General features: G+C 42.6%; 1 protein-coding gene across 2 annotated transcripts in view; it reads right to left on the reverse strand.

The window, feature by feature from the left end:
* The window catches only part of LOC123231770 (coronin-7-like), a 112,769-nt gene extending 96,318 nt beyond the window's left edge, over window positions 1-16,451 (reverse strand). For both annotated transcript variants that reach the window (XM_044658086.1, XM_044658078.1), the window contains exons 1-5: window positions 16,379-16,451; window positions 6,835-6,931; window positions 6,141-6,215; window positions 2,135-2,205; window positions 71-260 (exon numbers count right to left, since the gene is read on the reverse strand). In XM_044658086.1, the coding sequence (XP_044514021.1) occupies window positions 71-260; window positions 2,135-2,205; window positions 6,141-6,215; window positions 6,835-6,931; window positions 16,379-16,438 (493 nt within the window). In that variant the 5' untranslated portion in view covers window positions 16,439-16,451. The remainder of the gene's footprint in view (window positions 1-70; window positions 261-2,134; window positions 2,206-6,140; window positions 6,216-6,834; window positions 6,932-16,378) is intronic.
* Between the last annotated feature and the right edge of the window lie 359 nt (window positions 16,452-16,810).

Consider the following 16,810-nt stretch of genomic DNA (forward strand, 5'->3'; position numbering starts at 1 on the left):
CACTATTTCCAAGATCCCTACCTTTCAGCCTAGGATATCATGGGTAGACTGACCAACTTAGGATACCTACCAGTCAGGGTGTGCTGCAGGGCCAAATCCCAGACTTTTACTGCCTTGTCGGAGGTGCTCACCAGCACAGTGTCTGATGTGGGGTGGAACTTCAGGAGCTCCACCTGGAAGTCCTCAGGGCCTAGTACCACCCCAGGGGCAGAGGGCAGGTCCTGGTCTGTGGCAGTAGCAGGGAGTCGCCACAGCTTTACCTATAACACCAAATACATTCATGAGCCCCAGGTGTTAGATTTTGTAAGGGAGAATGGAATAGGGAAAGATAATTTCTCTTTCACTTGTGTCATGCTGGTTTCTGCTCCTCCTAACCCTTCTAACTACGTAAAGTTGAATAGAAGTGAGGCACCTAGGTGGCTCAGGAGACTGAGAGCCAGGCCTGGAGATGGGAGGTCCTGGATTCAAGTCTGGCCTCAGACACATCATAGCTGAGTGACACTAGGCAAGTCACTTAACCCCAACTGCCTAGCCTTTACCACTCTGCCTTGGAACAAGATCAATTTTAATTCAGAAGATAAGAGTTGGTTTTTTTTAATGTTGAATGGAGGAAAAGCTTCCACTTCAGGCTCTTCCAACCAGCTGGTTCCCTACCATCAGACCATCCATTTGGGCTAGAGATATCAAGTTTCTCATAGCTCCAACTTAATAACTCTGGTATAGTGAAAAGAACATTGAACTAGGAGTCAGAAGAATCCCTGGGTTCTAGTCTAATCTCTTCTATGAACTTGCTGTGTAACACTGGGCAAGTCAGTTAACTTATGAACCTCAGTTTCTCCATCTGTAAAATGAAAGGGTTAGAATCTTAACAAGAGACCTTTTTTCCACAGTTAGTGTTCTATGAAAAAAGATGGAGTTATCTGCAGTCCTGATGCCAACTTGGGACTAAAGAAAACTAGCCACTTAAGATGCAATAACAGTATTTTAAATAATAATTCTTTTAAGACATATAATTTTATAGTCAGAAAATTACATTATCCATGACATGTATTTATTTTGTGAATAAGCTGCATGTCTTATATAGGCATAGTTCAAAGCCTCCTTTAGAGAGCAACTAAAAGCAGGAACAATTTTTAAACCACACTTAGAGTACACAGTTGTCTTGTCATTGCTATGGTCCCATGGATCAGGAATGCCACCAGCAGAAAAGGGCATCCATAGGCAATGGAGAATTGGGTTTCTACCTTCTGCTATCTCTAGACCCTCATTCTTTTCACCAAAGCTCTGTGAAAGATGCAATCTGATCTTTTTGTAGGTGGCAAAGGACACTATAATTACCTGTACTTCTCAGGTGAGATAGAAATGAATTTTCTTTGAGCCTTTGAGGCCTGACTGACCACCATTTAATACTTACTATCTTGAGCCCCCTCCCCATAAACTCAAAGTGTATGTCTGGTTGGGGGAGTTTGGGAATACTTAGGATGGGACTTTCTTGAACTTCCCAATCAAAAGCAGAAGAAAAACTGATGAGTACCAACCCTAGAAAAACCATCCAGAAACCATGAGCAAGATCAATAAGCCTATCTAAATCCTAAAAGGATAATAAAACCTTTAAAAACATGTCTGCTTGTTATAGTTAGCAAGATAGAAGAGAAGTCAGAAACCTGTATTGCTTTCTACAGATCCCAGGAGAGGAACTTGGGCCCCAGAAAGGGTAGTACCAAGGAAGCACACAGAACCAGACTTTGGGACTGGAGAAAACTGAGCATTTGGGGCCAACTCAAGACTGAAAAGTATTTAAGTAGGGTGAGGGGAAGGAAAAAAGATAGCATTCACAAGGAGTCTCATACAGCATTAGGGCCTTAGCTAGAGGCAGAATCTGTCTATAAAAAAAAGTAGAGCCATGAAGTCCAGAACTTTAAAGATATGTGCTTGGATTTCTTTTGTGTTTTCTCTCCATTAAGAGTCATTTGAAAGCTAAGTCCCCAGAATGAGGACAGGTAGGAGATAGGTTCAGGTTAGTGGCTGGGCTATGTAGTCTACTAAGTCTACAGTAAACTCAGGGATCCTCATGTAGGATGTTTTGGGAAAAGGATCTACCAGCTCCCATGGGCTTTTCAGTCCCCCGACTCACCATTCTGTCTGCTGAGCCCGTGACAAGGAGATGGTCATCAAATGGAGAGAAATCAAAATCAGTCACCAGATCTGTAGAAGAAAAATAGTCAATGAGTAGAAGGAGATATCAACCAGAGAGTGCCTAGTTTGATTCCCAAAGTGGCTGCAGTTTCTAAAACAAAATCCCTGGAGGCAAGAATCCCTTAAATTGCCTTCTACTGATTATACTCAGTTCTCTCATCTCTATCCAGGTAGCCCTAATATGCAAAGGAATATCTGGGCATCTTGGGGGGCAAAGAGCAGAAAGCCTTTCCTAAGATTCACATCTCCAACTAAAGCTTTTCTGCTCTAGGATCAAATTCAGAGTCAAGTAAGCTTAGCAAAAGCATCAGAAGGAAAGATCCACTGAAAGTTTCTTTAGATTCCTCAGGGAATCCTGCTCCATTCATTGAACCAATCAACTTTTATCTATAAAACATTTTTATGAAACATCTCCTATGTTCCTAGACCATATGTATAGAACATATATATATATATATATATATATATGGCAAGCATCAATTATAGAATGATTAAATAAACTGGACATGAATGTTAATGAAATACTATTGTAGGAAGCAAAGAATAGGAAAACTTCAGAAAGGCATGGGAAGAATTATATAAACTGATGTAGAGTGAAATAAGCAGAACCAGAAAAACAATATACATTCAAGTAACCAGGTAAATGGAAAGAACACCATAAAGAAACTGACTACTTTGTAATAATGAAGACCAAGTTTGGTCCCCAAGGAAGAAAGAAGAAAACCACCTCTCTCCAGGGACTATTATAAAATTGTATATACTATAGGACTGTAGACTTGGAATATTGTACACCCTATAGGAGTTGGAATATTGTATATCAAATTCAATGACTGTGTTGGTTAGTTTGGCTCAGTTGCTTCCCCCTCCACTCCTCGTTCCTTTTTATTCTTTATTGTTCTTTTATTATTTATGTAATAAATATTATGTATTTATTTTCTATTCTATTATTATTTATCTTCTCATGTTTTATACAAGGAATAATTAGCTGGACAGGAGAAGGGAAAGGAAAATACTTGGAAATAAAGGGAACAAAAAAACAAGAGAGAACAATAATTATTTTTCACAGTAAGGCAGAATGCTGAGAAACAGGCAATCTGTTTTCCCATCTTGAACTTATAAAAATCTTAAGAGTTTGATGAGACTTCACCTACGGGTTGGACTTAGACCAAAGGTCTAGTGGCCAGTTGCAAAATTCTCAAGTGTCTCCCAAACCAGATTAAGACCTAGTTGAGAAATATCTGGTAAAGGAAATAAAAATACAATGCAACATAGATAATATGAATATGTACTTCCCTAATTCAATATTTGCCTCTATTTAAATTTGATATTGCTGGACTAGATGACCTGTGTAGTTTCTTCCAACTCTGTAACACTCATCTGGAGCATGATTGGCATCTACAGCAACCCAGAAAGTAGTCCCGCAGCTCCTAAATGAACACCACCAGTCTAGTGCCTTTACTCCACTGAGCTCTGATGACTCTTTATAACGAGTCACAACAGCTGCCCTCTGGAATGGCAGCTTCGACAAGAAGCCAGCTGTCTGCTGATGCATGTTCTGGCATGCTGCAATGAAGGGTTTCTCAGGTAAAAATTGGATACTCCTCCCTTAGGAGGTAGCTCAGGGGAACATTAAGGCTGAACTGTTGATTCTGGGGTACTTCTTCCTATCTTGGGGCTGGGGGTCACTGAGTATAGAGATACCTTGTGATAAAAGAGAGCACCAAAGAGCTAGAGCTAAATAGGCTTTGGTTACCTGGAGCTGCTTTACAAGGGGGCACAGGACCTTCAGTGTCCATGGGACTAGGAGCACAGAACAACTGTTTCTGGTTGCCCTTGTGGTTCTTGAAGGCAAGATATATCTGGAGAAAGTTTCTTAGTGATTATGGCTGTCAGAAGATTGGTCTCCTTTGGACTAGTGGTAAGAGAATTCTGTTTCTTCAGGTATCCCCTGGATAACATCCTTGAAGCATCTCTGTGTCATCTCACGTCTTGGCATCGACTGTACACACTATGATTCTGAGGCAGAGGCTGTGCCAAAGTACTAAGGATACCCAGGATTTCAGCCCTATCCTTTCAATTGTTTTTTATTACTGTGTCTTCTGGTCACGGGTGAGTTGAGGAGGGGAGCTTGGATGCAGTAAGCATCCTTGATCCGTCAGGCAATTCATTTATCAAATAGCCATCGAGTATAAAGGAGAAAACTACACTAAACCCTAGCTTTAGTTCCCACTTGTGATATCACAATAATAGACTTATGCCCTGAAGAGCCCTCAGTTTTCTGTGTCATGGAACACTGTCCAGCTGGTGTCCCTCTCTTGCCCTCACCTCCAGGGACCCTGTCCTAACTCCTTCAACCACACAAATTTAATATCATTTCTGTGCTTGCCTGCATTATTTCCTCATCTATGAGATAAGAGATGTAAAAACCTCTAAGAACCCCCGCAGCTCTGACATTCCCTCATCTGTAGTCTAAGAACCTGCCCCCAAAACTAACAAATAATACCCACGTTTAGAGTGCCAGTGGCATCTAGTGAGATCTTGATGACTTCTGAAAAATCCAAAGAGAAAGTATGCATCCTTTATGGGACATGACTTCTAATTACAGCCATTTCCCAAGAGAACGGCTTCTAGGCTCCTGGAACAAATGACCTCTCCCTCTGAGTTCTCAGGCTTCTTTGTTTATACCAAGGGTTCTTCATCTGAAGTCCCTGATTTTTTTTTAAATACTGACAATTGCATTTCAATATAATTGATTTCCTCTGTAATCCTGTGTATTTTGATTTATGTATTTAAAAAACATTCTGAGAAGGGATCCATAGGCTTTACCGGGCTGCCAAAGGTGGAGGGAAGCACTTGTGACAAAATAAAGGTTAAAAGCTCCTAGTTTATACATTTCTTAGGCACTGGCTACATTCTACTGTATTGTAATTGAATTGTAATTTGTCAGTATACCTATTATTACCCTCGCCCTGAGTCCCCCTCATACCCACACTGTATATTCCTTTATGAGTGCAGGAGCCTGTTTTATTCATCTCTATGTCCCCCACTATGGTCCTGTATACCACAGACACTACAAACATTTCTTGAATGTAGGATTCAAAGACTGCCACCAGCACACCCACCCACACCCAAAGCTTTAGCAGGGATCAGCCCTTAGTCCCTGTCATGATGCATGAACAGAGCTCCTGGAAGTTCAGGATTGCCAGCACAGCTGCTGCTACTGAAAGAAAACACAGGCCAGGCCAACCGGAGCATGCACAGAACAAGTCATTTGGCTGGAGCTGGAGTCGTGCCAAGACAAAGAGCTCCACTCCTACAGAAGTCACGGCTGCCACCGCCAGGCCCCTCTGGGGCTACATTAGCCAGAGCCCGGGGGTGATGCTCCGTAGCCCCTGCTCCACCTCCACCTCTATCCTGAGCAGAATTCCAAACCCAGGCATCCACGTTACCCCGGGGACCAGTCTTCTTCCTGAGCAGAAGCCCCTCTGGGGCAGGGCTTGTTTTCTGTGTCGTCTCTGTATTCCTAGTGTCCAGTAAGCTTGCTGGGTTTGGACTGGTGGTGGAATGGCTGGATTGGAAAGGTGGTAGAAAACGCAGATGTCGACAAACCCAGTCACTATTCAACAGCAGGATGAGGTGAGGCTGGAAGCTGCTTCATGCTTGTCTTTCTTTCTCTATCACCTAGCATAATTCTTTTTTTTTTTTAAACCCTTAACTTCTGTGTATTGGCTTATAGGTGGAAGAGTGGTAAGGGTGGGCAATGGGGGTCAAGTGACTTGCCCAGGGTCACACAGCTGGGAAGTGTCTGAGGCCGGGTTTGAACCTAGGACCTCCCGTCTCTAGGCCCAACTCTCAATCCCCTGAGCTACCCAGCTGCCTCTAGCATAATTCTTTGTACAAGGTAAGCAGGTTTTCAACAGAATGAGACACAGGAAGTCACCTACCTGAATGGCAGCCCAGGTAGGCCACATTCTTCTTGTTCCTGTCCTGACTTTCCAGGGGCACAATGCCCAGAGTACCTGTTAGAAAAATGAGCCGACGTGGATTTCCAAAGCAGTAAAAACTAATTATGTCCCCTACCCAGGTCCCCACAATCCCACCAAGACCAGTGAGGGGAAGCACCCTACAGGAAAGGCAGAGGCTGGACAACTCTACCCCGAGCTCCACCTGGACCCCTCAGTTTGGCTCTTGTAACTGTGACAGGCAAAGCTGCAAGTTATTAAAAGTCACAGCCCTGGAGGGACTTCACTGTACAGTGCAAAGAACTTAAGACTTGCTCCCAACTAGTTCCTTTATCTCGTTGAGACTAAGATGTCTCAAATATAAAATGAGAGGATTGGACTTCAGATGTTTAAGGTGTGTCCGGTCTGGAACACCACTTCAGTCGTCACTGAGAAAATATACGGACAATTTGCTGTTTCCCAGGCCTCTGTGCTCTCGTTCATCCCCATCCTTGATAAACTCCAATCCTCCAAAGAATCTTTCCACCATTCAGCTGTGGAATGAGCCACAAGGAGGAAAACAGGCAGGTAAAGGTAAAGCTAGCCTCTCCTCCCTCCCCTGGCCAGGGCTCTAGAAGCCATCCTCCCCGGCCCTCTCCTCTGCCTCTCTGCTCTCGTTCTGACCTAGCCCTCATACCTGGCTGATCCGTGTTAAACACAATGGAGCTACAGCTTGACTTGATGTGGTTCCCATAGGACGAAGCTGTTCCTGCTCGAATGTCATTGATCCAGGCCTGAAAGTAAGGAAAGAAAGAAGAAGGTGGTGCTAGAGAGACCTCATGATATCCTTAGGCAGAGAAGGCAATAACTAGAGTTACAGCCAGGATGAGAACCTGAGGGGAAGGGGGGGGGTGACATTGGAGGTCTTGGATTCCAATAATTTAATCTCTCTAGGTGGCAGTTACTTTATCTGTGAAATGATCTATAAACTCCCTTCAAGTTCTTTATCTCTGATCCACAATAAGCTCCCTTGTCTCAAATAGGACCCTACCTAGGTACTGAAGAACCTAAAATGTTACCACTAGAGACTTCTTTCTCCTGCTAAATATCATTCCTCTCCCTGCCATGGATCTGAAGGACCATACATTAATTGTGGGACAAGTTTACATATAATACCTCCTCCTGGCCAGAAAAGGATAATTTTAAGTACTCTTTAAAAAAAATTTTTTTTTTTACCTTCCACCTTACAATCAATACTGTGTATTGGTTCCAAGGCAGAAGAGCAGTAAGGGCTAGGCAGTGGGGGTCAAGTGATTTGCCCAGGGTCACACAGCTAGAAAGAGTCTGTTCCAAATTTGAATCCAGGACCTCCTGTCTCTAGGCCCAGCTCTCAATCCACTGAGCCACCCAGCTGCCCCAGAAAAGGATAATTTTAAATATACAGAGGCCTTGAGGAGATGGAGGAGAGAAATCCTGAAAGGAAAGGGAAGAGATAAGGCCCTTTTTTTACAACATGGCCAAGGGCAGCCCTGGTGAAGGTACTTGGTGTAGGAAGGAACCAGCCTATGCAAGCAAAAGGTTAGAAAGGAAAAGCAGAGATCCACTGAAACCTGGGGGCCTAAGACAGTTCTTTAAAGTCATAGCTCTTCCCTCATATCACTCTTTTAAAATTTGCATAGGTGGTATTATAGACCTAAAAAAAGTTTTTTTGGTGGTGGTTGTGGGGTGAGGGGAGTCTGAAGTGATGGTGAACTATGATTCAATCCATTTGTACGAATCCTTGTTACCATGGAGGACCAAAGGCAAGTCCTACCCCCATGTGAGCAAAACAAGGGCAGAAAGTGTAAAAGGAAAGATCTCTAATCACAATAAATAATCATGATAATAACTGAAATTTACATAATTTATGTTTACAAAACACTTTTTATACAAAACATACTCCATGAAGTTAGCACGCAACTCATCAAGGTTGCGTGCTATCATGAGTACCAGCATGCTTATCCCTTACTACCTACCTCCTATCATCTACTGCCAAACGTCTTGCCATTCTCCAGACCAGCCATTCCATGTCTTACCTCACTGGCTTTGTTCGGGGAGCCCCCACGCAGGGAATGCTCTCCCTCCTGACCCCCACTACCTCTCTCAACTCTGCTTTCCCATCAAGACTCGGATCTAGTGCCCTGTCCTGTCCTGTCCCTCCTTTGCAGTGTGTTAAGGACCTCTCCTCTCCATTAAAATGCCTGACTCCTGGGGGAAGGAGAGAAGTTTACTGTACATTCAGTGATCTGTGAACACATTGTTCACCCCAGCAAAATGTAAGTTCCTTAAGGGCATGGACCATCTCCTCATGGTGACTGTATCTCCAGCCATTGCACACAGTATGCGTTTGTTGGTTCATTTGGACATAGGTTTCTAATGACTCTAAATTCAGCCCTCTTTCCTCTACAGTCCACAAGTAAACTCTACCCCTTTGTAATGAGCTTATCTATAAGCTTTGTACCTTCTTTTATTTCAGACTGTTTTCCCCTTAATTCGCTAGGAAAGTTTTGCTTTAAGATGGTGGCATCTCAGTAAGATGGAAGGAAAATGGTTTTCTTTCTTTGACTAGGTCAGGAAATTTGGAAGAATCTAGATGTTCCAGAGGCCAGGAAGAAATAGGCAGCAGAGAATAATACTAATGATAACAAAAGCTGACATTAATACAGTCCTTTAAGATGTACAAAGCAATTTGCATACATTATTCCACCAACCCAGTGAATATGGGCTTAGAGAGCAAGGAGTGCTCACAAAGGAATGATAAGTGGGGGGAGTGAGGGAAGGCACTCAGAGATATTTCCTTACAGATTACATTTTTGGTCATGGGTCTGACTATCAACTTTAACTTGAAGAATTCACTTCCTGTCTTTCAGATGGAAAAGTAGGGGAAGATGGACAATTTCACCTTTTCTAATCTTGTCTCACTGGGATAAAATAGTTATCAGTGGCAGAATTCCTGAAGTCTCTCACACAGACAACTTAGCTATGATATCTGACAACCATTTTGCTCTCAGAGACTGGCACATTTACTGAAATTCGAAATGCTAAAAACTCAGTGGATGGGAGGCAGCTGGGTAGCTCAGTGGATTGAGAGTCAGGCCTAGAGATGGGAGGTCCTAGGTTCAAATCCAGCCTCAGACATTTCCCAGCTGTGTGACCCTGGGCAAGTCACTTGACCCCCATTGCCCACCCTTACCACTCTTCCACCTATAAGACAATACACAGAAGTTAAGGGTTTAAAAAAAAATTCAGTGGAATGAATCAATGGACTGTCTGTTTGGACACAAATAGAAATAATAAGCACAAATAACAACTTTTGGATTTCATCAAAAATGAATGATCAATGACAGTTGATGGATCTGCACTCATTACAATTAAGCAAAAAGAGATCTCAATTAAATAAAAAGAAGTATATCTGATTCTTTCTTCCAGTAATTTCAAAGTACAGTGACCTTCTACCTACCAGAAAATCAGCATTCTAAATTTCCCAACCTATTCTACTTGCCTGGGATATAGGAACCTTCTTTTGGTTCCTCTACCAATCTTCCCTTGATCTGGCAAAGTCAGCACTGGGGCCCAGACTCAAGAACCTTGGCCTCAGGCACTTATTAGCTATGTGAATGTGACACTGAAGCAAATCATTTAATCTGCCTGCCTCAGTTTCCTCCACTGTAAAATGAGGGAGAATAATAGTTTCCTACTCGCAGGGTATTTTGATCAAATGAGATAACATTTGTAAAGTGGTTGGCCCAGAGCATGGCACATTTCCCTCAGAAAGCTACCTGCTATTATTATTCAATATCTTGATTTCAACTGTCAAACTTCTGAAATGGGTAGACAACCGGTTTCAAACTCAAATAGAAAAGGAGACTGCCAAACTATTAAAAAAAAAAAAAAGAACTCTACTGGCGTATAATGACTTGGGGGGAGGGGGTGGAACACTATAATATGTTTTCCTGTACTTTTATTTATTTTGTATATTCCCTAATTACATTTTAATCTTGTGCAGGCTATACTTGAGAGTGTTTGACACCTCTTTCAACACCACTTACATCTCTTCTTTCTTCAGTAGAGACTAGAAGCAGAATCCAATCTGTTGTTCCTCAGACTTTAATCTTTTGGGGATTTTGCTTGAGCTACATTCTATCCATGGATAGATATCTATCTAAACATGAGTTTACATTCTATCCATGGAAAGCAGAAACATATAAAAGTATGTCTCTAAAAAATAGAAGGTCAATCGTTTTTGGGGTCGGGGGAAGAGTACCAGCAGCTGAGGGGAAAGAATCTGGAAGGATTTCATGTAAAAGGCACTTGAATTTGGTTTTGAAGACAAGAAGAGATTCTAAGAAGTGGAGATGAGAAGAAGTACATGAGAGAGAACAAAAGGATAGAGATGGAGGAAATGCCAAGGTACAAAAATGGAAGTGGAATACTGTGTGTGTGAAATACTGTAAGGATAGTTGGGCTGGACAATGGAATTCAGAAAGGGAAATAATAAGACAGGATTGGGAGGTTATGGTTAGTCTAGGAAGACCTTTAAAGGTCAAATAGAGGACTTTATATTTGAGCCTAGAAGCATTAGGGAGCCACTGGAGTTTATCATACAGATCGGACCTGTGAAAAAAATCATTTTAGCAGGGACAAAAAATTGGTTCAGTTGGTAAGAGCCAGGCCTGGAGACAGCAGGTCCTGGGTTCAAATTTGACCTCAGACATTTCCTAGTTGTGTGACCCTGGGCAAGTCACTTAACCCCAATTGCCTAGCCCCTATCACTCTTCTGTCAGAGAGAAAAGATTTTTTAAAAAATCATTTTTGCAGCTGTGTGGAGAAAGTATAGGAAAACAGAGAGACTTGAGGCAGAGAAACCTATTAGAAGGCTATTATAACACCACGAAAAAGGTGATAAACATCTCATCTAAGGCAGTGGTGATATGATAAAGAGAGAAGGGACAGACAGGAGACATTCTGTGGAAGTAGAAAGGGCAAAACTTGGAAAACAATTGTATATGGGGATGAGGAAGAATGAAGCATCAAAGATAACACTGAAGGTGTGAAGCTGTGCATCTGGAAGGACAGTGGTACTCTTGATAGAAATAAAGAAAGTACAAAGAAAGATGAATTTTGGAAAACAGATGTGAGCTCATGCTCCTCAGACCATCTAAAAGTTGCCCTACAAACATCATTTTTGTTACATTCTTAGAATTTCTGAAAGGGCATGAGCTATGATTATCCCAAAAGACTCTATTCTTTGCGCCCCTCTCCCTTAGCAGTCCCATGTCTAGCATTAATCATCACCTCTATGCTTTATTTTTATCTCCAATTCAATTCAAAAATTTACAAGGCCTTACTGTCTATTATGTGCCAGTCATAGTGAAGGCGACACAGACAAAAATTTGAAAAAAATAATCTAGTGTTTTTCCCCTCAAGGAACTTATAATTCAATAAAAGGGGGGTAAGATATGTACACAAATAAGGTAGTTTTATTACAAGCAAAAGAAGACATGTAGATGAGATATTAAGTATATGAGAAGGAATGAAAAGATGAACTGGAAGGTTTAGGAGGGCAATTAGGAAGGTAAAAGGCCTCCATTGAGATGAAGTTAAATATCATTTGAAGGAATGTTTGGAGGAAGAATAATTTGGGAATATTTAACCCAGAGAAGAGAAGACTTAGGTGGGTCATGATAGCTGTTTTCAAACACATAAAGGACAGTCAAGGCGCAAAGGTAATTAGATTTGTTCTGCTTGGTCATAGGAAGCAAAACTAGAAATAACAAATAGAATCTGGAGAAAAACAGATTTAGACTTTACAAAATAAAAAACCTCCTAAGAATCAGAGCTATCGCAAAGTGGAACAGGCTGCTTAGAGGGGTAGTTGGTTCCTCCTCGTTAGAGGTCTTCCAAGAAAAGGCCTGGAAAATATGTCTGGCATGTTGTATAGGGATTCTTGTTCAGAGAACAGGTTGAACTAGAAGGCCACTGAGGTCCCTTCCCACTCAGATTCTATAAGAGATCATTTTCATCCCTAGGAGTCAAGGGTGGGGAAGGAATCTGAGAAGACTTCAGGAAGCAGGTGGCACCTGCACTGGGTATTTGGAAAGAGAGAATGTCAATAAGGGGAGAAGCCACCGAGGGAGTATATTCCAAGAATGCATAGCCTACACACAAATGTACAGAAGCAGGAGAGGGCAAGACAAATTTGAGAAATAGTTAGAAAGCTAGCTTTGTTTGAAACATATAACTTTGTTTAAAAGTATAAAGCACGTGAACAGGATTAATGTAAAAATAAGGCTGGAAAAATAGGTTGTAGCCAGACTAAGGAAGGCCTTAACATCAAACTTAGACTTTTGAGTTTTCTTAGAATAAGAATGGCATGATCCAACTTATGCATTAGGAAGATAATTGTGGCAGCAAAGCAGAGAATCAGTTAGGACTCTATTACAATAGTATAGATGAGAGAGAAAGTGAGGGCCTTAATTAGGGAAGCAATAGTGGGATTAGAAAGGAGAACACAGATAAGAGAGAAAATGCTAAAAGAGACAGGCCTTGGAGACTGATAGGAAGTTATGAGAATAGGAAGAGTCAAAAAAGACTCTGGTTTTAAGGTTTAGTGATTGGGAGGATGGTGATAAAGAAATGGATTCTGAGAGAGAAAGAGTATTTTAAGAGGAAGATGAATTAAGTTTTGGATATATTATGTTTGAGATACAAAAGGGCTTAATAAACACTTATTGATCAAAAAAGGTAGTTTCAGGAAATCTGGGTGGAGATTATCTGAGATTTGTGGTGGGATATCTAGTCATCTGCAAATAGATAATTGTGAAGCAAAAGATGTGGATTTACTTGCCAGGAGAAGAAACAGAAAAAGGGAGAAGAGAAAGCTGAGGGCAAAGCCTACACTTTAGATGGCCAAGGAAGCAAGATGGAAGAGCCATGGAAACATTAGAAATGACCAAAGAGGGATGAGGAAATCCAGGAGAGAGCAATGTCATTGAAGTTACCGAGGAGAGAGTACCAAGAAGGAGAAGGTGGTCAAAAGTAATAAATACGATAGCCAGATGAAGGAGCCTGAGGAAAGGTCATTGGATTTAGCATTTAAGAATTTTCCAAGATCTTAAAGAAAGCCGTTTCAGAAGCTAGATTCCTTATATTAAGGACTATAAATGTGTGGTGAAGAAGGAGAATTGAACAGTATAGCTTATTTTTTCCTTGACTCAACAGTGACCGGGAAGAGGGGTAAGAATTGAAAGACAGAGTGTCAAGATCAAAGGTTAGATATTGTATCTTCAGGATAAGGAGATCTGAGGATGTTCACAAGAAGAGAGTAAGGAACCAAGCTAAAGGGAAAGATTGAAAATGAGACATGAGAAGGGATTATCTGTTGAAGCAAAATCTTGGGGCAAATTCAAGGACAGAATCAAGGACACAAGTTGAAGGCTTAATGTTGACAAGAAGACATCAACTGAGACTAGAGGGAAGGAGGAGAATTTAAATATAAAGAAGTGTTGAGAGAGGTGAGGAAAGTTGAAGGGGCTCAAGACAGTCTTTTCAGTACAGTAGAGGAAACTAATCTCCACCACATAGCTCTAGTTCAGGCATCCCTAATTGCCTATTGGAAAATTCTCTCCAAGAATTGCCATACTATTGCCCAAAACTAAATTTAAATTTCCTACCCAAACTTGCCACCCCTTATAACTTCCTTATTTTTTCTGATAACATCACAAACCATCCAGTCACCCAAGTTTATGCAAATTTTGGAAGCCTTTCACTTTCACTCTAATTACCTCTGGCCTGTATTGTTACCGTCTGGAAATGGAGATGACCTCATAATTTCTATATGTGTATGTCATACCTTTATTAGATTATAAGCTTCTTATAGGCAGACTTGTTTTTTCCCAATGTGAGCCTCCTACTTCATTAACACTATATTCTACAAAAATCTTAATATGTTATCATTTTGATTTGAGTACTCTCACAAAGGCAGCATGATATAGTAGGGGAAAAAATCATTGGATTTGTAGTCAGACGATCTGAGTTAAAATTTAACCTCTATCACTGTGACTGAACTAATCACTTAACTTCTCTAAGCCTCACTTTCCTCTTATTTCTGTAAAATGAGGAAGCTCACTTACCTTACCTTCCGTCTTGGAATACAATACTGTGTATTGGCTCCAAGGCAGAAGAGTGGTAAGGGTAGGCAATGGGGGTAAAGTGACTTGCCCAGAGTCACACAGCTGGGAAGTGTCTGAGGCCAGATTTGAACCTAGGACCTCCCATCTCTAGACCTGGCTTTCAATCCACTGAGCTACCCAGCTGCCCTCTTAGGTAGCCTTTTAACGTACCTTTCAGCTCTAAATCTGTGTTCCTGTGATCCCTCCAATGGTACAGGTCACATACAGACCTTTTCACCCTATAAAACTTATATATGTCCATAAATGGAGTATATATGTTGTCTGTGCACTGGTTATTGTTCATTCTCACAATATGACTGGCATACCTTCCTCTATGATTATATACAGCTAGAACCTGAATAGGTCAAATAATGAATATCCTGAAAGGGTTGCATGTATTTTAATTCACACTATTCAAAGTAATAATTAAGTATGGTTCCAGTCCAGTAGAAATATTCAGCAAAATTAATTTGACAACTCCAGGGGAATTCCTTATTCACACTAACTGGCTCTTGTTATATACTCTGGTTCATTATACATTCTTTATCAAGGACCATGAAACCAAAATATCATTGTGTACTGGACATAACAGAAAGAAAAAAGTCAATACTTCCCAAGAGTAACCAGGTCTTCAGGCCAAAATCTATTTAATGTTGCTGAGATGGCAGCTAAAACACTTAAGATCAGCAATTTTTCTGTTGAAACCAATCAAGACTCTAAAGACAGCACTAAAAATTCCCTCCCCATTCTCTTCCTAGCATCAGGAATAAAAGCTTTAGCAATGAAAGAAGAGACGTGCTGGAACCTTTACAGGGCAAGTTGTGCAGCAAACTACTGTCAAGAAAACCCTCTAAGCCAAGGAAGAGGTTATGCAAACATTAAGAGTCAGCAGAAATATGGGGATCACAACCAAGTCAAAGACTTCTTTTTAATTCGAAAGACCCAGATATAGAAGCATACATGCTTCTCAGAAAAGGATCACAGGTCAAGAGAGCAAACACCACAAATCTCTCCAACACTGATTTTTCCCTGTACTTGAGCAAAGCTTAATAAAGGGACAGGAAAATACGAAGCTAAATAAAAAGTACACCAAGATCTAAATTGAGGAAGCAAAACCGGAAGATAGTGATGGCTGCAAGGGAAGCCTGAGATGTTCCACCCATCAAGGTGGGGGGAAGGAAGAGGGGAAGGGCAGCAGATGGGGATCCCAAATCCTTCTGTCACCTCTTGAGCATAATGCAGCATGATCTATTTTTGGTTTTAATCACTCTTGGTTACTAAAGCTCTCCGTGATAAAAGACCTAGTAGGAATTACGGGTCAACAGAGCAAAAGTCAAAGCAACGCTCTTCTTCATGTTGCAAACAACAGAGCTGCTTCTTAGTCAGGAGCTGATAGTCCAGCAGCCTAAAGCCAGTCTTTAGAGCACATAAAAACTGCACGTATTCTGAGAGTACTTACAAACCACTTCCCCCACCTCCCGAAACTCCTATGATGGAGACAGTATTTCCTCTTCAGAAATGGGAAAACAGGTGCTTGTCTGCTCTAGATCAGGACTTGATTCCAGGTCTCAGAGAGCCTAAAGGCTGTGACCCAACGGACAGCTGGACTCTGACCTGAAGGCGGAGATGGGAGAGGGCCAGAGAGGAAGGAGCCCAGAAGTCGGTGCAATGAATGAAGCGGGAAGGAAAGACGACAGGATGGGTCAGGCGCAAGAGAGGGACTTCGGGTGACCCGGAGCCTTCCAAGGATGAAGGGGTGCCCAGCCCCCAGGCAGGGATGCTGTTCCAGCTCCTGGGACCCCAAGAATCTTCCCCCTTGAGGCTGGGAGATCCCGCCCCCGGCGCGCGAGAGGATGCAGGGGAACTGCCATAACGGGGTCGAGGGGAGCACCTAGGCGCTGAGAGGATCCTCTCTGTAAAACAAGGCGACACAGCATCTCGGCTCCTCTTTGCCCCAGACACTCAGGGCTGGGCTCCACATCACGACCGCCCTCCCTCCCGCTCTCCCTCTTCCGGAGCAATAGGACTTACCTCCCTCCGAGGCGGCCGGGCCTCGGTGTGCCGGAATTTAGACACCTTGAAGCGGTTCATAGCGCGGCAGAGGCTGCAGCGGGGCTGGCTTTCAGGTGCACCGCGAGCGCGAGCAAAGAGGAGGCGGTAGCAGCAACAGCAGCAGCAGTACTCGGTGTCAGAGAAACCAACCTCCACCCCCACTCAGACCCCGCCGCACGCCGCCCGAAGCCACGCCTCCTCCCTTCTCTCGGCCAATCCCCGCCTCCTTCTCTTCACCTCACCACGCCCCCAGGAGCCTCTTCTTCCGCACCGGCCCGGGGGCTCGCCTCTCCACCAATCGTTGTTCATCCGCCCCGTTAGGCCCCGCCCCGAGTCCGCCCTGAGTGGCGGGGCCCCCCGGCTGGAGTGGGGGGAGGTCACGTGCGGATGCTTCTCTGGGCCTCCGCCCTC

The sequence above is a fragment of the Gracilinanus agilis genome, chromosome 1 (assembly GCF_016433145.1).
Source record: "Gracilinanus agilis isolate LMUSP501 chromosome 1, AgileGrace, whole genome shotgun sequence".
Lineage (NCBI taxonomy): Eukaryota > Metazoa > Chordata > Mammalia > Didelphimorphia > Didelphidae > Gracilinanus > Gracilinanus agilis.